This window comes from Falco punctatus, assembly GCF_963210335.1.
Source record: "Falco punctatus genome assembly, chromosome: 4".
NCBI lineage: Eukaryota > Metazoa > Chordata > Aves > Falconiformes > Falconidae > Falco > Falco punctatus.
In genome coordinates this window covers 108,828,801-108,850,454 of record NC_137583.1, presented here as the reverse complement: position 1 = coordinate 108,850,454, position 21,654 = coordinate 108,828,801, and the positions used below count along the sequence as shown (strand labels likewise).

The 21,654-nt window shown below is 43.9% G+C and overlaps 1 protein-coding gene across 2 annotated transcripts in view; it reads left to right on the top strand.

Moving 5' to 3' along the window:
- The window catches only part of CREB5 (cAMP responsive element binding protein 5), a 338,565-nt gene that overhangs the window by 302,894 nt on the left and 14,017 nt on the right, over nucleotides 1–21,654 (top strand). For both annotated transcript variants that reach the window (XM_080386500.1, XM_080386501.1), the window contains one exon: nucleotides 21,156–21,479. In XM_080386500.1, coding sequence (XP_080242626.1) covers nucleotides 21,156–21,479 — 324 coding nt within the window. The remainder of the gene's footprint in view (nucleotides 1–21,155; nucleotides 21,480–21,654) is intronic.

Below are 21,654 nucleotides of genomic sequence, written 5' to 3'. Positions count from 1 at the left end.
GCAGGCATAATTTTAAGGAGGTAGAATATGAATCAGGTTAGATTTTCACCTGGATATCTCTTTTCATGTGACTGTTTGAGGTAAATTCTTAAGGTTCTTCAGTGATTATAAGCGACCCAGGCTTTGGTTTGAAGGAAGAAAGGGAAAAGTGCTTTCCACCACCAAATTCCTACCCATTCACCCACCACGCAATGCTAGGCGACTGTTTCTTGCTAAAACAGAAAGCAGCATGCCAGCTGGATATCTTCCTGCGGTAGCTAGGTTTTCCTTGGAGGTTTCCCATCTCTATACTAACTAGGCTTGACTCTGCTTGGCTTATGAGCTTTTGCAAACGTCCTTGCCAAGGTGGGATGACTGTAGGCAAAATGAGTGCAGCAGGGAGACAGAGGCAAATAAGTAGGAGTGATCAAAGTCTAGAGATGTGCTGGCAGACGCACCTCCTTCCTACGCTCCACAGCCAGTGGGTCCAGTGCTTTCCCCTTTTCCTACGTATGAATCAACACATCCAAGGGAGCAGTGCCAGGGCAGGGGGTGGGTAGGAGACAGCCTTAGCACTGTACAACAGCTGTTGTTTTGCCAGCATATTCAGTAGGAAATTTAGAACAAAACTCGCCTTTTGGACCATGAATCTCATTAAGGTTCACCAATGGCACTGGAAAAGAGAGAACTTGAAAGGTTTGCTGGTTTTGTTTGGGGGTTTGCGTTGGTTTTTTGTTTAACTGCTGTTACAATAGAAGACACTGTGAAGATGTTGTAAAAGGCTGGCTTTGAGGTTTGGTGAAGTTGTCTGCCGCCAGTCCTAGCGAGACACTAGAGGTGGTAAAAAAGTGAATTTGCCAGCATGAAACATTTGTTACAGCATGGCAGAAAGTGCTGCCTGTTGAAATGACAGATTGTCAGCGATGCTGAGCCCAATTTGTTCAGTTTCTTCACAGGGGTTCTACCGAAGGGAGCAGCGGGAGCCGATAGACGGTCGGCAGCAATGCTGCTCTCTGAAGAGTTTCTTTATCCTTATTCTCCTCTCCTAAATTCAGCGGCACGCACATATATTTTTAAGGCTTTTCTTTTGTGGCAAAGACCTTAAAAAATAAAGTTAACCCAAAACATATAAGGAAGCCTTCAGCTGGCACTGCATTTAAGGTTATAGTGCCAGCTGCCAATTTGCTGGGCGGTTAGTGGTTGATTTATAGTTTCACATATGAGTTTGAGTGGGTGGGTCACAGCTTTTTGGTGCCTTATTTTCCTTATTTTGTAACTCAGTTAATCATTTCCGTCGCTGCAGTCACTGTGTCCAACAGCAGAGTCCACCCTTGATGGGCGGCCTGTTTGTAACTCCTCAAGCACTGAGCTCCTCTGTAGTGGTGGATTGCCGCCTTCTCCTCCCACCCCCATTCCTGTAATGTCTTTTCCTTGCTAGGCTGGAGGAGGAGGAGGAGATCCTGTGCCAACTCTTTGAGCTCTCACTCAGCTGCTGCCTTCACAACTATAAACGTTACCAAGCGCCCCCGTTGTTTTCATACTCCATCCGTATACTCTATACTCGCTTGGAAGTGAACCTTACGGAAATTTTGGGCTTGTGAAGGACCTCGCAGATATTTCCACTTGAACTGCCATGGTAGCAATAACACACTGTGCTTGCAGCCTGCTGTCCACCTAGTGACCTTGAACTGCTTTGCAGCGGCTGCAGAGTGAGATACTGAGATGGCGGGAGCCCCGCCCAGGGACCTGCCAGGGGCTGAACAGGGATGCGCAGGAGGGTTTCACAGGCAGGCAGGTCAGGGGGGGTACCACGAATAAGGCACACACATGTGGGGGTGTGCACAGCCGTACAGTCTTGAGTCCAGTCAATAAAAGCGTGAAGGGAAAGATGGAGAGGCTCCGTTCAGCTACTGTCAGTCACAAATGCAGCGGTTCACCTCTGTAATCTCTATGCGCAACCACCGACAGCAAATCACCCATTCTCCTTTGCTGTCCTAAGTGCTGCAATCATTTGCAATCTAATATTCTGTCCCACTGTCCTTCCAACACTAATGCAAAACGGCATCAGAGCGATGTGCAAGGTGACCTGCAAAAGGTGTATAAACTCTGTGTCACACCATTAGTACGAACGGTTGGATTCCTGGGATGCTTGCCGGCACGTTGGGCTGAGCTTGGGCTTGCATGGGACATCTGTACTGGAGAACCAAAAGCTAGCTGAAAAAGTTGGGTTTGGTGGGAATGATACCCACGGAGGAGTACATAATTCTGTACGGTTTGCCACACCTCTCGTGTATAGCCTGCACAATTCAGAGTGTAATGAACGCAGACATAGCTTTTGTGAAATAAGCACAATCGTGCTTGAATTCTGTGGACTACGTAAAGCCTATTACCCAGATTGCTCATGTTATCTAGTTCATTCCTGTTTTTTGGTCCGGGATACTGCTTTAGCACAGTATTTTGAGGAAGAAATTGAAATAGGGGAAGATAAAAGGTGTTCTGTGGTTTCTTTTTAATTGGAGACTGGAGGCAAAGTGCCTCCAGATAATTTCTCAAAGAAAAGTCATTGTCTTCTCCCACTCTTGTCATTAATCTTTAAAATTATTGCACAATTTCTGTTTAATGTGTTAAGATTTCTTAATATGTTAAGACAATGTGGAAAGACAAATTTGAACAGGAGGGAGCATGTTTCTTTGAATGCATAATTTTTAAATCTTTGTCTGAAGTCTTCATTCGTCTTGCCAGGCTTTTTGCAGTTAAAAACTTAATCAAACCAGTATGATGAAAAATATGTATTTTTACAAGGGCGATTCATCAAAAAGAACTGGAAGTTGCTACAAATATTGAGACTGATGGTCGTTCAGATTTTGCTGAAGTGTAGATTACTTATGGTGTAGCTGTGTTAACTAACACTGACATCGGGGATTCCCAACACGCGGCTCACTTGATATTTGCAGTTCCCCAGGTTTTTTTTATTTGTTGCAAAGGACTTGATACATCCACAGTAGTGAATGTCAATGTATTGTAGTGCGACATGTGCTTAAATGTCGTACCGTGCCTAAAAGTATTGCAGTGCATGTATGTTTTGCTGCATTGCGTGATAGCCATCAAATTGTTTCCGCAAACAACAATTTGGGTTCCCTTGGCCTGAATTTCTGATTTTATAATTTAGCATGATGTTGCGTTAGTGATGCCTTTTTTCATCAAGTAGCGTCAACAGATCTAAGTTTGAAGTATGTTGTGAATCCGTGGTGTCCTCATACAAGCTTTTTAGCTTGGCTTGATTAATGAAGATTAGAAGGGATAATAGAAAGTAATCTGAAGTATAAAAAGCCTGCAAAGACATCACTTTAATTTGGAAAGTTACTCAAGCCGCTCTTTGGTAATTCCAAGGTATTTCTTTTGTATTTAACCCCACTCCAGGTTATTTCTGGTGGCAGAATGGCATGTATAAGGGAGATCACTTCTGTACTGGTGAAGGCTTTGGTCATTGCTTTCTGGGCTTTGTGCATTTCAGTCACCAAGCAGAGCTGCTGATACTGATTTCTGGCCGTATTTTGACCCTTATGTTGGTGTGGAATAACTCTCTTGGGTAGTCTCAGTGAGGGACTCTCAGATTTCCAGTAAGAGGGTCGCCAGCAAGCTGTTGTTTTCCATTCCAGTTATGGTGTCACAGCCCAAGCAGTCGTCTGGGTTTTGTCGACACATCACTTTGAAGTTCAGTAAGCCTGTGCAGGTATCCATGTTGATGATCTGCTGCTGAGCACTTCATCAGAAACACCAGCTATTTGGACATGATTATTTTTTTTTTTAACATTATTTGCAAAAACAGTTAATGTGGGTTCCCCACCCCCATCCCCCACCCCCCGATCACTCTCTCGTTCCCTAGATTGTTCTATGTCCAGTTCAGAAGGACATATTTATAAAACTTGTTATTCTGACTCACTGAGTTTAACAGTATTACACAACTATTTTTCTGTCAGTCATGGGATAATATTGCCAAAACCTCTGTGTATCTTTTCCTATGTATTTGCTGGTTTTGATGGATACTCCACTAATCAGCAAGGTGGGAAGTATTGAATGGGCATCAAAACACAGCCCCTGCTGCTGCAGAGGGTTAGTCAAGCAACACTCTATAATTTAGATGCTCGGTAATCAACTCGGTACATTGCAGCAGTTTGAGTTGTTTTTGTTAATAGAGATGAAATTATGGGTGTAACTAGCTGGCAGTCTTCAAACAGACTTTTGCAAGCTGTTTACTCAGCTGTCCCAGGGCAACAACTGCATACGTGAAGTGAATTCTTCCAATACGTCTGCTGTGGTATATTTAATTTATCCTACTTTGCCACAGTGTGAGAGAAACAAATTTTGAAGAAAGTAGGATTCATGTGAGATGCTACACTGCAGATAGGCTGTGACATTAGCTGCGTAGTTTGACATCATGGGCAAAGATACTGTTACTTCAAAGTGTATTTAAACCTCCAGAATCAAAAGGAGGAAAAGACCAAAGAAAAATAAACCACAGTACGTCTAGAATATGGACAAAGATGAGTTTCATTTTTCAACCAACATGGCAAAGAATAATAATACTCTCTGGAAGTAGCTACTGAGATTTGTCTAATTCTAGTTGAAACTACTGTATGCCTAGCTTAAGTAGGTATAATGTGGTCCACCCAAGCATGTACCAGTTTAAGAAACACTTCTAAAATAAATCATTATTATTCCTTTTGTGGGCAAATCTTGTCAGATGCACGTTGCTTTTGATAACGTTACTCCTTACTCAAAATACGGTGATTTTAAGGTCAAAAAGACACATTCATCTGTGCCTCCATGGGTTTCGGTCAGAAAACAGTGGGAAGAATAGCCTTTTGGAAGTACAGACTTTGAGGATTGGTGGAATTAAAAAATTCCTTTAAAATAATAAAGATGTTAAATGAGTGAGGTTTTCTCTGAATCTTACTAAAATATTTCAGAGTGCTACTATAATGGGAAAAAGATGCCGATAAAATTGACAGGAAAGAATTAGGGAGAATTTTGAACAACTTGCAGGCAGTTTTAGCTGCTATGGAGTCCCATTATATTTTCCCCTCCACCTCAAATATAATGCGAAATAAAACAGTAACGCAGCTCTTCAAGCAACTGCAACAGAAACGGGCTTGAGATAGGAAATAATCTTACGGTCTGGTTCAGAGCTGTGCAGGGCGGAACTGGCTGTAGTACTTAAATACAGAGGGAACACGAAGTCCTGCTTGCTGTCCTGTGAAGCTCTGTGCTAAAATTGCACCTGTGACTTGATGGAAGTTGTGGTGTAAGTCATTTCTGGGGCGGGGAGGGAGGAGGTGAGAGGGAGAAGGTGAGGCTGTTGTCAGGAGTGAGCCCAATCGATCACTCCGATCAGCTGCACAGAAAATTAACTACTTTGCAATTCACTGGTGTATATAATATGTCATATGCCTCAGCTCCTAAATAAAAAGGTGTAGCACTGCTGCAGTTAGGGCTGAGACCAGCTTACTGTCTTTGGCTCATGATCAAGTTCCTTTGAGCATGTGGAGCTGTTTTTGAATTAAAAAAAAAAAAAAATTCTGAAAAGTTCTAGCGGGCTGCTTTCAACATTGTTTTTTAAAAGTTGGTAATGTCTAGACTGATTTCTTGCATTGCAAAACACAGAGTGTCCTTCTCACTGCAAAATGTTCCCTGTGATTCATAGGTCCTGGACACCCCCCTTAAGAACTGGAGCACGGGAGCTATAGATTTTCACCGTCATAAAGGTGATAAAATGTATTAACCTAAACAAAAATGTCTCTGGCTGGCTTCTGAGAACTCAAACACAACCAGATGCGGTGCTAACCGGCAGCGCTGGCATGGGCTTGGGTGGAGAGGTCCAGGCTCTCAGCTGACATACATCAGCATAGCTCCCCTGCAGCCGCCGGGCCAGCCACCAGCCAGCTGAGAGGGGAGGGGAGGCAGGGGAGGGGGGCTGCCTGCCTGCCTGCCTGCCTGCCTGCCACACTTCGTCTGCCCGCACTGGCTCTAGGGGGAAAAACAAGAAAGAAGCAAAAGATACAGAAGGTGCATAGCTTGCTATACTGGCCAGTGAAGGAGCGAACTTATTAGCTGCTGAGAGAGCAGGGGCACGTCGTTTAGAAGAGATAAGCTGGCAGTCAGAGGGAAACGAACGTGAATGTGAGAGACATCTTTTCTGTCCCAAAAGAGAAGCTCCTTTGCAAGTCCACCTTTGTAAGAACTTTGAGGAAGCGCAATTGCTGAGCTAAGAAGGAAAGGATAGCAGAGAAGAGAAATTCTTTCTTGAATTGCAGAGGGGAAACGTACACCCCATGGCCCTATGTACATCCCAATGTACATGATCTACTCACCTGAGAAATTTGTTTAGGTCTGTGGTGCGTTACGTGAGAAGAATTGTACGTTCACGGATTTGTTAGATGAGTTGTATCGTTAGACTTTTGTTTGCGTGACGTTAACTGCCCAAAGCAACCACATAATTAAAGCTAAAATATATATATACAGGGGGGTTTATTGTCCGTTCGTAACTCAAGTAGAGTTATTGCCTCCAATAAGGCACAAGAGGCTAGATGCTTACTGCATCCTGGGGACTTGCAATACCATCGGCAGGCAAGTTCAAAGGGAGCAGGACTGGTTCCGTCTGTAAGCAAGTCGGCGCCTGGGCTGTGTTTCTGGCCCCGCCCCTAAGAGTTTCTATGATATCGGGGCAATCTCAGATTTTTAGTTCACTGATCTGTAAAGCGGGTGTCCCACCATGTGGAGTGATGTCACGTTCACCTTTAAAGCTGTGCGCGGTGCAGCAACGTGGACCCATGCAAAGAGGCCAGGCGACTTCCACAGTTGGGTCTGCTGTTTGCAAAATGCTGTGGGATTCCGGGAAAGCGTGAAGGCTTGTTGTTCGCTCAGAGCAGATGGTGTCACCGATTCCCAGACCAGTTGCCTCACAGACCTGAATTAACCAAAAAAAAACCCCAATAAAATATTTGAAGTAGCATGAAATTATGCCTGCTATTGGGGAAAGCTGATAAACCTTCCAGCAGAGCCAGACTCTGCGACTGCTGGCAGGTTCCCTTCTGCCTGCTCTGACCTGAAGATTGCCACCACCACCACCTTCCTCACCTAGGCTAGGTCTGTGCTAGATGGGTCTTTATTTTTCTTTGGTGTCTGCCTGGCATTTCAGTGAGCAATATGATTACATGTGAATTTATTGAAAGCCCAGGCTGCTGCTGCCCTAAATAAAATCAGCGCAGGCCCAGAATTATATAGGACAGCTTTGCATTTAAGTTTAATAATTTAATTTCACATTATGCTTCCACACATACCAGATTTTCTGCAATGTGACAGTGAACGCTTGTTTCTCTTTCTGCTTTTGGCAATGCAATACCTGTAAACTTACGGTTTCTTCTTTGGGGCGGTTGCTTATATTTATGATGGCAAGGAGTAAAACATATTGAAACAGTCGTGGTTACAATATTTATAGATTCTGAATGCATATTGAATTAGAAGCAAAGAGGCGGAATTACATTTGTGTTGTAACGCTGAACAGTTAAGGCCAGAACCATTCCTGCCAACGCATCTGCAAATGTTTTAGCTCATAGCTGAAAATCAGAGCAACATTGCTAAACATGGGTGGATGGTATAGTACAGCCCAAGTGTCATCCATTGAACGAAGAACCCCACAGAGAATCTGGCTAGAGTAATTAATGAATCCATTTGGAGAAGTCAGTGCCCTTCAATTAGCCTGAATGTAGTGAAGCAGATGGGATCCCATCCTCCAGGGAGAAAATTGAGAAAGATCCTAAGAAATACTGCATTGGACTGATTTATCTGGGTAATTATAAGCCTCATTTGCACAAAACTGTTCAATATGGCTGCAGTGAGAAAATTAAGAATTTATAAAATGTTGATATGTGGCCTAAACTATCGGTGGTAGTGGAATCATCTGTCAAGCAGGATCTTGGTTCAGAATATTAAACTAATCATCAGCCAGGACAGGCTGAAAGGCAAACTTGGCCATGGAGCTGGGGGGCAGAGGGGGTGTGTTTCTAGCGAACCTTTTGTCAAAGGCTCCTGTGAGCTCATCTGCAGTGGAAACATTTGCTGCCACCCTAGTTTGATAGTGTCCTGCCTTGAAACAGCCTTCAAGACTTCAGAAAGTGAAAGAATGCCTCTGAAGAAACTTTAGGAAAAAAAATGCTTAAAAATGCATATTTTCTTTAAACATCTCTTGGTGGAGGAACAAAATGAGAAGAGTAACAGCAGCAGCATTTGAGAACATGTGCGTCCTAGTCTTATCTCAAGGAGACCCCTCTACCCTTGTCAGCAGGCTCATTTTTAAGTCAAAGCATCCACAGGACTGACTTGTATGAATGGGAAGCCACAATGTATTTCAAGGGCTAAACTAGAAGCCAGTATCTATATTGTAACTGCGTTTGTGTGTGATAGACAAGGAAGCTGGAGAGTTTATAGAAGCAGCGAGAGAAAAATAAACGCCGTTTATCATTGCGTTGAAATATAAACACCGTTTGTCATTGGGTTGAAATCGGGTAGAAGTGATGGTCTTCAGGTTGTAAGGCTGAGAAGGTTGCTTGCCTGTTGGGAAACTGCACTCCAGCATCATGGATTTTCCACATATTTTGTGGTTTTAGAGACACCTCATCTCAGGTAGCTCAAGGCAGCATTTTGGACATTTTCTGAAGTTGAAGCTTCAACAGTCAGTCTTGGACTTCTTAACAAATGGGAAAGAAACCTGGTAGTCCTAGATAGGCAGAAAAGTCGTGCATCTCACCACTCTTCCCAGTCTCTGAAATGCTTTCCTAGGTCAGGGCATTTCTCTGATGTTCCAAGGCCAGCCTTTCTTTCCTTTGTTTTCGTCCTCTCTCACAAACGTCCCCTTTTTAAAGACGACAGATGTTGGCGGGTACCTGGGCAGCACCCTTCTGGCCCTCTCCTACTCCCTCCAGCAGCTTGGTGCTCTATTGATGTGTTGGTTTGAACGCTATCCCCATTGAACTGGAAATTCAAAGTGTATTCATCCATTTTAATGAAGTAAAAAAATCAGTTCTGGGCAGAATGTCAAACATAAATACTTTCAGGGCACTGAACTAGTGTCAGCAGAGCCGTGTGGCTCTGGTTGTAAGCCTGCCTTCCACATTCACGGGTGTGTACGATGTATGCTGTTAAATTTTGTACTTTATTTTTTTCTTTTCTTATCTCAGAAGGCCTTAGATAATGTGGTGATGAGTGCACTGGCCAGGGCGGCTGGGGCAGGATGTTCCCACTCCTGGTCACCCTCCCAGCCCAGCAGTGGGCGGGCTGAGACTGGCACAGTTTGGCCTGTGACTGCACCTTCTCGCCCTCCGCTGATAAATAAGCAGGCTAATTGAATTAATAAACAGATAGCTCTTTCCCCTGCCAGCTGGAGCACCATCAAAATGTGTGATAAATTATCTGTCAAAGCTTTAACCGCAGGGAAAAGATGAAAAAATTAGCTGCCTCAACCTTTCCTCTCCAACACTTCTCCCCTCTTTCCCCTTCCCCTGTCTACCCAAGCTCCTGATTTGGTCTGCCTCCACCCTCCTCACCCCTTGTCTTTTCTCCTTTGGCAGATCTCCAAAGAGAAGGAGCTGTGAGAGAGTAACTCATTTGGCCAGGCCGCTAATGGGTTACCAAGGCTGTAGGTGGTGGTGGGATGCTGACGTTCTCGCTGGGAAAGAGGGATGGAGGCTTTGGGAGCGCTGGGCATGTGTTTGGGGTGAGACTGCCCGTGCTGAGGCAGAAGCCGCACACAAGGTCCAACAAGGGGTGCAACCGAACAGGAGGAGTCACTGTTTAATATCTTTATCAGTAGCATAGACAGTGGGATTGAATGCAACCTCAGCAAGTTTGCAGATGACACCAAGCTGAGCAGTATAGTTGATGCCCTAGGGGAGATGATGCCATCCAGAGGGACCTGGACAAGCTCAAGAAGTGGGCTCATGAGGTTCAACAAGGCCAAGCGCAAGGTCCTGCACCTGGGTTGGAGCAGCCCCTGGTATCAACACAGGCTGAGGGATGAAGGGGTTGAGAGCAGCCCTGCCGAGAAGGACTTACTTGAGGGTACAAGTGGATGAAAAGCTTCAAAAGAAGCATGGCCACCAGGAGGTGGTTCTGCCCCTCTACTCTGCGCTGGTGGCACTCCACCTGGAGTTCTGTGTCCAGTTCTGAAGCCCTCAGCACAGGAAAGACATGGACCTGTTGGAGCGAGTCAGGAGGACAGTCACAAAGACAATCAGAGGGATGGAGCACCTCTCCTGTGAGGAAAGGCTGAGAGAGTTGGGATTGTTTAGCCTGGAGAAGAGAAGGCTCCAGGGAGACCTTATTGCAGCTTTTCAATACTTCAAGGTGGTTTACAAGAAAGACAGGGACAAACTCTTAAGCAGGACCTGTTGCACTAGGACAAGGGGTAATGGTTTTAAACTAAAAGAGAGTAGATTTAGACTAGATATAAGGAAGAATTTTTTTACAAGGGTGGTGAAACAGTGGAACAGGTTGCCCCGAGATGTGGTAGATGCCCCATCCCTGGAAACATTCAAGGTCAGGTTGGACTCTGAGGCTCTGAGCAACCTGATCTAGTTGAAGATGGCCCTTCTTATTACAGGGTGTTGGACTAGATGACATTTAAAGGTCCCTTCTGACCCAGACTGTTCTGTGGTTCTATGATTCTATGAGACAAGGCATCAGGAAGCCTTAAATTGACTTGCTGATGTGCCAGCTGAAAGGGGGAACTTCATCTAAGACAGTCCTGAATAGGTGGGTAGTGCCTGAGGCTTTTTTGTTTCAGAAGAGAGGAAAACGACTGGAAGAGCTCAGTGATTTCCATAATACAGTCAAAATGTCCCTGCCATCACCTCTCAAAGTGCTGTTCCCTTTTGGAAATAGCACGTATCTATGTAGAGTCCCTCAACAGCCCTAAGTAACAGGTGATGAGAAAGATTTTGCTGCTCTGGGTAGGAGCTAAATAGCTGATGTTTCTATGGCATTAGCATGACCTCCAACATCCTCGTGTAAGTGCTTGTGTGCCTCTGCTGACCTGGTTTCTCTTACCGCATCTCCTCTATAAGCTTCCTAGCAAGTAAGCTGGAAAAGTCCCTCTCTTTCTAAAGCAGCAAGAAACGGGAGGTGCTGCGGAGTCACTGAGGAGTCTGAGATGGGAATGAGATCACAGTGTTATGTTCTTGTTCAGAACATGACATTTTTTTCTGGTGCATATGTCAAATGAATCAGACAATGGTGGTGTCAGGAAGATGGATAATGCTGTCGGCAAGGCTGGGAGAGGAGACAGGAAGATGTGTTAAGCACCAAAACAAGATGGTATTTATGCCTTTCTCTCACACTCAGTAAAAGTACACAAGAAATATTAAAAAAAGGAAGGTAGAGCAATGTCAGGAGCAGACAAATCCCCGATGTGCGTTTTGGAAGGCTCATCCGTGCTGTGAAGGACGGTGAGCATGGAGAGAGAACCAGTTTGCAGAAATTGCCTGTTCCTGTGATCCTGGCAGCTGCTACTGATCTGTGGGAAGGTGTCTGGGTCTAGCATCACCCTGTCCCCATGGGGGATGCTCACCTGCCACACAACCTGTTCTGCCTCCCTCAGGGTGCAGGGTGCTGTAGGGACCCTCTGCCTGCCTGTCCCCAGGCAGGGCACCTCAGCCAAAGGTTTGCCTGCAAGTGGTTATTTCTGCCCTCTTTCCCTTGGGCAGGAGGGACAGGGACGAGTGCACAGCCAACCAAGGCAGGATACTTTGTACCTGTCACTTGGTGCTGGCAAGGAAATCCTGCTCAAGTGACAGCCACCACAACTGTGGGTCTAGCCCAGGTCCCTGACCGGTCCAAATTTGTTCTGTATCCTGTGGTACGTGCCATAGGAAAGCCAAATCCGGCTGTCCAGGAATGGCAGGATGAGTTAATGGCTTACCAAGCAGGCAGCATCCTTCCCTTCCCTGGGGAATGCTGGGTTTTTTTGGTTTGCTCTGACACGTTGCTCTGAAAAGCAGTATTGCCAAAGAGTAAGCATACCACGTGCGACAGAGCGAGCAGCTGATGTATTGCATTTTAGTAGGTTATTGCTTGTCAGATGAGCCATGGGAAGTGTGTGGGGATGCACGCCCAGCCCCTTCAAATGCAAAGTAAAGCCTATTAGTGTAAATCGCCAATAAAAAAGAATAGTTGGGAGTTTGCTACTTTTTATCATTTCACATGGTAGCTCGTGGCACTGATAGAGTAGCTAGCTGGGATCTGGTAGAGGGTTGAGATGTTGCTGTTCATGGAGCCTCAAGTGGCTTTGAAATTTAATGCGTCTGACCCAAGATACTGCTGTTTAAAAGCAGCTGATAGACGCGAGTGGTGAAAAACAGGGCAGCAACTTGAGCTGTGTATGAATGAGGGGGGGTGGCATTGCGGGTGAAGAACAAAAGGGGTACAGTGGAGGTCAGCAGCCTGAGGGATGAAGTCAGGGGGTGAGTGTGGGGAAGGTGGGAGGGCATAGGAGACCTTGCATGCGGGTATAAACGGACAGAACGTGTCAACACTCATCTGTTGAATGCTGCATGTTCATGATATCCACGCAGATAACTCTCAGCATAGATTATATTTATTTTATAACAGTAAAAATTGACACTAAATGAACCTGTTCATACATTTTACAGTTTCTGTCTATATAATTCATGCCATACCTGAGTGCGTGTATTTAAAATATCACTAGTCACTAGGTTTTCATCAGCAGATAATCAAAATCTGTCTGCTGAATTAAAATGTTATTTACCTTTTTTTGTGTCAGGTGCTGGAATTCTGCTTTTAGAAAATGTAAATAAATCCCTAAAAACATTCTCATTTTATATGATCCTGAACTGTACGTCAAAATCTAGAAAATTCTTCAGAAAAAAAAATAAAAATTCATGAACGCTTCAAAAATCTTTCACGAATCACTTAACTTTAGAGACTAAGGGGAAAAATAACTTCACCTGAAGCGACGTGGTAATGAGACAACATCTAATTACCTGCACTGATTCTGCCGTCCAGCCAATAGGCTAATGAACATCAATACTCTTTCACAAAGAGCCCTGGGATCCCTAATGGCTATAAGTGGTCAGGGCTTCGGTTTTACATTTCAGAGGCTGGTTGGTATAATCTTGAAATAAAATCTACGGGTCAGATTGTATCCTCTACGCAGTCAGTGTGTGTGTGTGTGCGCGCGCGCGTGTGCACCATGCATGTGTGTGTATGTGGACACCCTTGAGCACTGCACATCTGGGATGAAATCAAAGCACTTGTAAGTGCACACGTATCACATTTCTGGCTTGGTAGTAGCCCTTTAAATGTGCTGGGCTTAATCCAGGAAAAACGAGTATTCAAAAATCACAGCAGTGAAGGGAAAAAAAAAAGAAAAAGAAACACCACCCAAGTTTTATATACTTGTATGGCATTTTTCTTTGAATATGGATGACTTCATCATAATCAGCCTTAGTGAGAGGTGGGTGATGAAAGTTCAGAAATCTTCTGATGGAGAAACACTTTGAACCTGCCTTTCTCATGTCCTTGGTTTGTACATTATGCTTATAAGAAGGAAAAGGAAAGCAATCAACTTGCATCCTTTGGCAGGAAACTGAAGTCACTCCTGAAGGGGTCTTGAGACTTCAGACCAGTGTTCTGCAGGGGGATTTTTGTGGTGCTAATCCCACCTGATCTTGAGTACCCAAACCCACAGTGCTCCTTCCAGTGTTAGAGTGCTCTGATTTGAGGATTTGCTCCGTATCTGCCTTGTATAGGAAATTTCCCAAACTTCCTCTGAAACCAATTCCCACTTTTCTCATTTAATACCTCCAAAAATGTTCATTGTGTGCTCAGGTGAGATATACACATAGCAATGCAGGCACTGCACAAGCACTGCCCACTTGCTTTGTACTAGAAGATGGGAACATGACTTAAGAAGCCTAATTACAGCCTTTACTTGTGGGACTGAGCTCCAGCCCCTTTGCCAGAGGATTTGCCAAAGTGTTTTATGTCCAGTGTGAAGAAAGAGTCCATGGTCTCTCGACTCGGGAATGAGCTGTAATATGGGCATTAGAGAACAGATCTGGAAGATGAGCAGTGCAGACTCAGGTCCCCTCAAACCCAAGTTTTCCTGCTGCCTTGCTATTAACACTGAGTGATTTTATTGCCACCTCCTTTTCCTGTGTTTTCCACAGGTGACAACGTAGCATGCATGAGGGTACCCCACAGGTGAATCTGGCAGCGTAACTAAGCAAAAGACTGTCTATTTGGAGAATTAGGACGACGATTAGTTGTGTGCCTGCCCGCTGATTGCAGGCACAGGCAATTAATCCCCAATATGTCAGGCGTTTTGCTGTCAGAAACCTGCCTCTCCAGGGGCAGGTAGCAGCTAAGTAGCAGCTTTCCTTTTGCGCTCTGGCGCACAGAGGGGAAATCAGGCAGAAGCTGGTTGTATTTTTTGGATCCTTCCTTTGGTATTGTATGTTGAAATTATATGACACCATTTGCCAGTAATAAATCACGTTGCTGTCTGTTGTGTGATTACAGAATTAAATATCCCTTGTCATGGATACATATGGAGGGATTGACTTAGACTTGGTGGGAATTAGGGGTTTGATTTTTTTGAACTTTATATTTCCTGACTCCTGTGCAAATCAAATCCAGTTGTTTAACACTGCATTGAGAAATGATTCACGCAAGAAATAATATATAGTGAGAAGCACAAACCGTACTTTCAGGATATTTTCTGTCTTGATTATAATTTACTTGCTCTTTAAAAATGCATGTAGAATAGGAACGGAGAATCTCGTATTTTTCTATTTCTAATTCTTAAAAAGGTGTTGCGTTGCACAAGCATAACTGATGCTTGTCTCCTTTGCAAGGTGCTTTGAGATGAAGAGAAGGAAATCGATGGGTGGACATGGGATGCAAACTCCCTTGTGTTTTCTGCTGTCCCTGGAGCCGTGGCTGTTCTCAATGAAATGCTGTCACCAGAAGACGGCAGTTCTGGCTGAGTACCCTTGGGCCACCCTGGCTGCAGCCTGCATTGCATTACTTAAAACTGGCAGTCATCTGGATAGGTGTCACTGGGACTGATGTCACCGGGCAACGTGGCTGCTCAGAGCTCCTCCGTGCTCCGAGTTCAGGGACACCAACACAGCTCTTGCAGCTGACCCGTCCTTGAGCAGCATGGTGTCTATTAGTTTTATTGCTGCTTTGATTGTTTGCAGTTGATTCTTGCTGCTTTCTGCTGAAGTTTAATTCAGTTTGCATTTGGAAGGACAAGGGAGCAAATTTGTTGTTTTTATTAGAGGCTAAGCTGCACTGAAGGCTGGATGACGATCCATTGTTCATGTTGTTACAAAATCCAGCTAAGTAGGGAAGAAAGCACAAAGGAAGGGAAAAGTATAATTCAGATTTGCCAAACAGCCTGAGAATAATTAGAAGATTAGCAGCTTGGCGCTGTTTACTGGCAAGCTGTGAATTAAATGCATCCCCCTTTTCTCTTTACATTAGTGTAATGCGTCACTTTGGTTCTCGATTTCATGTCCTTCACACACCTCTCACTCCTCCTTCAGTCAATACGCAGGACTGTATTTTATTGCACAAGAAATGTAGGAGCAAGCATTTAATGTAGCATCAGGGACTTTCTAATCACCAGTCTCTGAAATGTGCTCATAAGTATCTGCAGTTCACTTATTGGGTGGAGATGAATCACTTCCAATTTGCTTTTATGAATGTGAGTGGAACGTTTGCAAAGAGTGGTTTCTGTTATTTACACTGTGAAATGCTTGTAAGCAGCCAACTATAAAAGACCTGAGTGACATTTATGCTTAAGTTCTCTCATCGCAGTCATAGCTGGAGGAAAGGATAAAATTCAGTGTGATGCTCTGGAACGCGCAGGGTAAAGTTCTGTTTGCAGCTTTAGCTGCCACTGGCTTAACTGCATTTATTCACCTTGGGTATGATGCTTAGAGGAGCATGAGTAAAAAAGAAAACTTGACCATTGGTTGAGAAAACAGTGTTATTGCCACTGAAGTCAATGTTACGCTTGCCATGAAGTTTGGCTAATCAAGATTTTTACCCTGAGGTCGCTACCTGATTTGCAGGTGCGTGGGGATGCTTGGTGTCTGTATTTTTTCCTGATTTCCCACCCCTCTGTAGCCTCTTCTATCCCCTGTGGGGAACTTGTTACAACCCTGCATAATAGGGACTAGAATCACAGTCACTAGCACAAGAAAATATCTTTGAGATCATATTCCATCTGCCTACAGGGGTCTGATACAACCTCCTGATGAGAATATACCAGACGTTAAGCTGATACTACAGCTGGTCTTGTCTCTTCTGTAATTTCGTGGGATTTGGGCATGCAGACCAGAAGTGGGAGAGAGATTTTTTCTGAGTGCAGCAATGCATACTTATTCAGAACAATTCAATCCTGTTCAAAACCAGCATTCCATGTCTGTCCCAACCTAAAATTCAGCTGGATGATATAATAGCTTATTGTTTGATGCAAACATAGGCCACTCAGGTAGTAACATCTGTAAAATTGAAGGAGATTTTTGTTCTTTCTCCACTGAGTAATAAATGGGAGAAAGTTGTCGTTCATAGTTATATACAGAATATGGCATATAATATAATTTTTATAATCTGCTATACTGTAAATAGAACATGCTATAAATATTTTACATATTTATATACATATGAAAGCCCCAAAATTATTTGAGTTTTTAGTTGTGTCCAAATTTACAGGTTTATTTATCTTTTTTTTTCCTTCTTCTTCTAAGAAACTGGAAAAAAACGCTGTCTGTTTTTCACTAGCAATTTTGGACAAAGGAAGGTGGGGTAAAAACCCAGGCAACCATGAAATACATGTAATGATACGACAAAGATTAAAAAGCAGCAAGATCCTCAACTGCAGAAGTGCTGGGGAAGCTGGTGGTTTTTATTCGTGATCTCAAAGGCTTGTAGCCCATTTTTGGTAGACTTAGGGTTTCCCAAAGACGTTCAGCAAATAAATTATGATCTATGTTGATAAAAGGAAACATCCAGCCGTTCAGTCTACCATGATGTTAGGCTTTAGATGGAGGAAGCACTGTGAAAACTGTTTAAAAAAAAACAACCACCGAGTACTCCAGATACAATAAGTTCTTTCAGGTTTTATCTTCGTATGACATTCGATGGGATTCGATGGGAGTAAATGCGTCAGGGGCATCACCATAGTACAGGGAACAACACTAATACCTGTGGAGCACTAATTTTCACTTTTTCTATTTCCTCCTAAGCATCAAAGGTGAGAGTTTATGTGCTTCTAGCTCCCTATAGGATCAAAATGGAGTTTTCTTTATTCACTTGATCAGAGGCAAAGTGTGCTGTTCCCTGTGAAAGATTTATCACGTTGTCCGTGTCACTGACAGCCGTTAATGGAAGTAGCATAACTGAGTGGAAATCATCTGTAACCAATGTTGGTCACAGTGTTACTTTTATGAAATGATAAAAATCATGAATAAGGGCCAAAAGCCAGGTGAGTGCCTGCGTTTCCTCTTCGCTGGAGGTTGCTGAGGATTTTTTGGAAAATTGCAGTCCAAAAGGGAGAGAAGAGGGATTGTGCCCTAAAAGACGTTACCACTGAGGTTAGCAGAAATTTTGGATTTTGGTGAGAGCAGATCTGCGTAGTGAGTCCTCTGTTTCAGCCCCAGTTTTCGAACTGCCAGGTACCTGCAGGCTCTAGTGAAGGCACTGGAAAACTGACCGGCCGCAGGTTTGGGTCCCGAGTTACTGTTTCATTCTAGAGGAGGGTTGCTAATGTAGTCTGTCCAATATGCTCAGTTTTGATGCCGTCACATTTTATTTGACACTAAACTAAAACAGCTGTTTGCAATTAGCACACATAAAAAGAACAATAACAAAAATGCAGCCTGCCCTTCCAACTCTACACATACTCAATGCAAAGAGTTCACCAAGTGCTGGTGATTTTCCCTCCCTGTGGTCTAAGTAAAACAGCTAAAACAATTGATCTCGCAGAAGACCAAACAACAAAAAAATGTTTATCGTTCCCCAAATGTTTCTGATGGGCAGCAGCGCCTGGTTAATGGAAGATAAATGTTGCTCAGGGTGCGTGTGCAGGCAGGACTCTTGCTGCGGAGCTGATCTAAGCATGAAGTTAAAGGGAGGTGAGGGCTGGGCGATGGCTGATGCTGCGCTGGGACAGGATGAGGTAGAGAGCTGGTTTCTTACCAGCACTGGGATCCAGGGCAGCTGGCCCACCCTCCCATTGGGAACAGTGAACAAGGAGCTTGTAAAATACACAGACCAAATGGAAATGACCCCTATTGACTGAAACCAGCTGCATGTCAGACCTCTCACTGTCTCTCTTGATTTGCTATCTCAAATAAATGGATGTGGTAGAAGGGGCTATGGAAAGAAAACAAAATAATTTATTCTCCTTGAAGTCGCGCCACACTAATAAGCCACAGTTTTTACAGCCGAAAAAAAATGTTTATTCGCAGATTAAGTTTTTCCCTCTCTTTTTTTTTTTTTTTTTTGTGGCTTTGAAAGTCTGCAGTTTAGAATAAGACATGCTGTAGTTCAGTTTCAGAGGTCTTTAACAAATTTGGCATTTATAGATTTTGTTATGTATTTGTCACGTAAAACTGCTGGCTAATGAGAGCTTGGTTATTTTGCATTTTGATTCAGAAAACAAAGTTACAACAGCTTTTGTCGGTGCTTTGGCTTAGATCTGCATGGTTGCTGAGCCCCATGAAAAAGGTCTCAGTGAGTTTTGAAGAAGAACGGTGTGCAGAATGACTTGACTTATTCATGTGTTGTTTTCCGTGATTCTCGTAATACCCTCCTGGGTAACACCAGTTATCCTGAGCATTGTGAAGATCTTCTTGCAGTAATCAGGGTACCATTTGAATTTGGAAAGTTAAGAACAACAGCTGTTCAAATCCTCCATTTTACAGCCAGGATGGGTTACTGCAATTTATATTTGATTGAGCTCGGTTTTGACTGTAGAGATAGGGAAGGAGGTATTTAACTTCACTGCCATAATTGCCTCCATCTCTTTTTGAGAAGATGGTCAGGTTGCGACACATCGTAATGCTGGTATGGTTCGATAGGCTTTCTTAAGGAAACTTCTTAAAAGTCACCAATCTCGTTTTCCTTCAAGCAAACTGAGGCACTGACATGTTTTGCAAACGTATCTTCTTTTTTTTTTTTCTTTTTTTTGTCTTGTTCGACCAACTGATTGTTAGTGAAATAAGCCACTAAATCTGGATTAATAGATAATTAGAATACCTCAGTGGAATGACCTCCATGAAGCCTGCAGAAACCTGTAGGATTCAAAAATTTGAAGATGACACTTTGAATCGATGTTGTTACTTCTTTATGCCTTCCACAACCTGCTTTTTTTCCTCTCCCTTTTTTTTTTTTTCCTCTTTTTTTTTTTTTTTTTTTTTTACCTCCTTAAGAAAGAATTTCTTTCTTCCTCACTCCCAGGTGCACAAACACGATAGGGTAGCAGCTTTGGGCATAGGAGCCTTTCTTTATCTGTGGCCTTGCAATGGAGTTGCACAGACAGATGTTATTTCAATATAAAGTAGATTGAAATTCCCATCTATAGGTTCTGAGTGTCGTGGCAGTCACTCTCTTTGCTTTAAAGACAAAACCAAAAATGCAGTTCAAACCGGTCACTGCTCCTTCACTGGCAGATTTCAGCCACGCTGGCTCGTAGGATCTTTTGATTGTCATCTGTGACCCACAGATATTGCTATGGGGAAAGGCACATCCCTGCGCCTCGTACCATTGCCGTTTCTTGCTGTCTGTCCTATAGGCAGCAACTCTTACTCATGAGCTCTCTGTTATTCGTTATAAACCCTGGCTGGATAATGAATTATGAGCCAGTTGGTGGGTTACTCAGATCATACCAGTCTGGTATGAAGTAATACCGTGGACCTCCTTCCTTCCGTTTTTGTCTATTTTCTCCTGACTAACTACTTGCATTAGTGAGAGTAAACGAAGCTTGCGCCTACTGCTTCAGAAATGTAGAGGTAAAGAGGTCTTGGGTGGCTGCCTGTAAAGAATGTTCTACGTTGAGCCAGAGGCAGAACCGTGGATATGAAGGAGGTTTCTATGGGTTTGGAAGGAGCCCTTCTCCTAGCTGACGTCCGTCAGGCTCTTTGGCACACTCTCCTAGGACGCTGGTGATTTCACCCAGTACTCCAAGGGCAGGGTGACACCAGTGAGGTGCCTGTATGCCAGAGCAGCCCACGGGTTTGGGATGACCCTGTACCTGTGCCAACAGAGAACCTTTTTTCCTGTGTTATTTCAGCTATAGCCTTAGTACACAAGTGCTCTACCCTGCGGTCCAAAATTTGGCCGCTCTTCCCATTTCCCTTTGGTGGTGGTCAGGTGAAAGTCAACAAATCCCATTGACATTAAGGAGAGTTTTGCCCTGGTCAAGACTCCAGGGTCCAGCCCAGTGACAGAAGAAAACATGAAGAGTACAAAACAGAGAGAGGGATTAGCATATGATAACACTGTCAGACATTTGAACCTTTCAGCAAGGAAAAGGGATCGGATTGAGGCCGCCCTCGTTATTTTCCTGTCTTCCTGGTGAAAGAACAGGTTGGGTGCTAGCACAACTGGGGGATATATTTGAGCCAGAATTTGAAAAACACATCAATGAAATTTATTTACCAATGAGTCTTTTTAATAATACGTGTAGTAAAAACAAGAGGGGAACTTTGTTTTACCTTTATTTTAATCAGACTTTCATTTTTAAAAGTTGCAAGAGTACAAGCTTCACGAAGCTAATGCTACTGCGCTGGCCAAATAGAAAAGGATGAGAGCCAGTTGTTTTTCCTCAGAGCACAGTAGGAAATGTGTAACTGTTAAACTTCAGTTCAGATGTTTATGTCTTTACATATTTACAGTGGAAAACTAGATGAAAGCCCAAGAATGTGTTCTTTCTCAACCTGAAATAAGATGCCTTTTATCAAGGGAACAGCAAGAAAAAAAACTAAATACACAAGACAAGGCACCGTTTCTACAACAGCAGAAATCTTACTCTGATTGCTCAGGTCATCGTGTATGAATGTTGAATTTTCTGCCTTGTTCTGTTCCAGAGACTGAAGGCAGCGCTGACTCATCATCCTGCCGCCATGTCGAACGGGAATATGAACACCATGGGCCACATGATGGAAATGATGAGCTCGCGGCAGGACCAGACGCCACACCATCATATGCACTCACATCCTCATCAGCACCAGACACTGCCCCCTCATCACTCGTACCCACATCAGCACCAGCATCCGGCGCACCATCCTCATCCTCAGCCTCATCACCAGCAGAACCATCCCCACCACCACTCTCACTCGCACCTTCACGCACACCCGGCACATCACCAGACCTCGCCGCACCCCCCGCTGCACTCAGGCGGACAAGCACAGGTAGACCTTCATGCCACGCCGCATTGCTGAGTTTTGCCGTTACGTGGAGCAAAAGCCTGATCCCTGTATTGTTTCTTCACACACGTCTTGTTAGATACAAGCCCCTCAGGCTACTCATAAATGTCTGCTACCAGTGGTGGGGAAGCGCAAAGTTTATTCAGAAAACAGAGTGAAG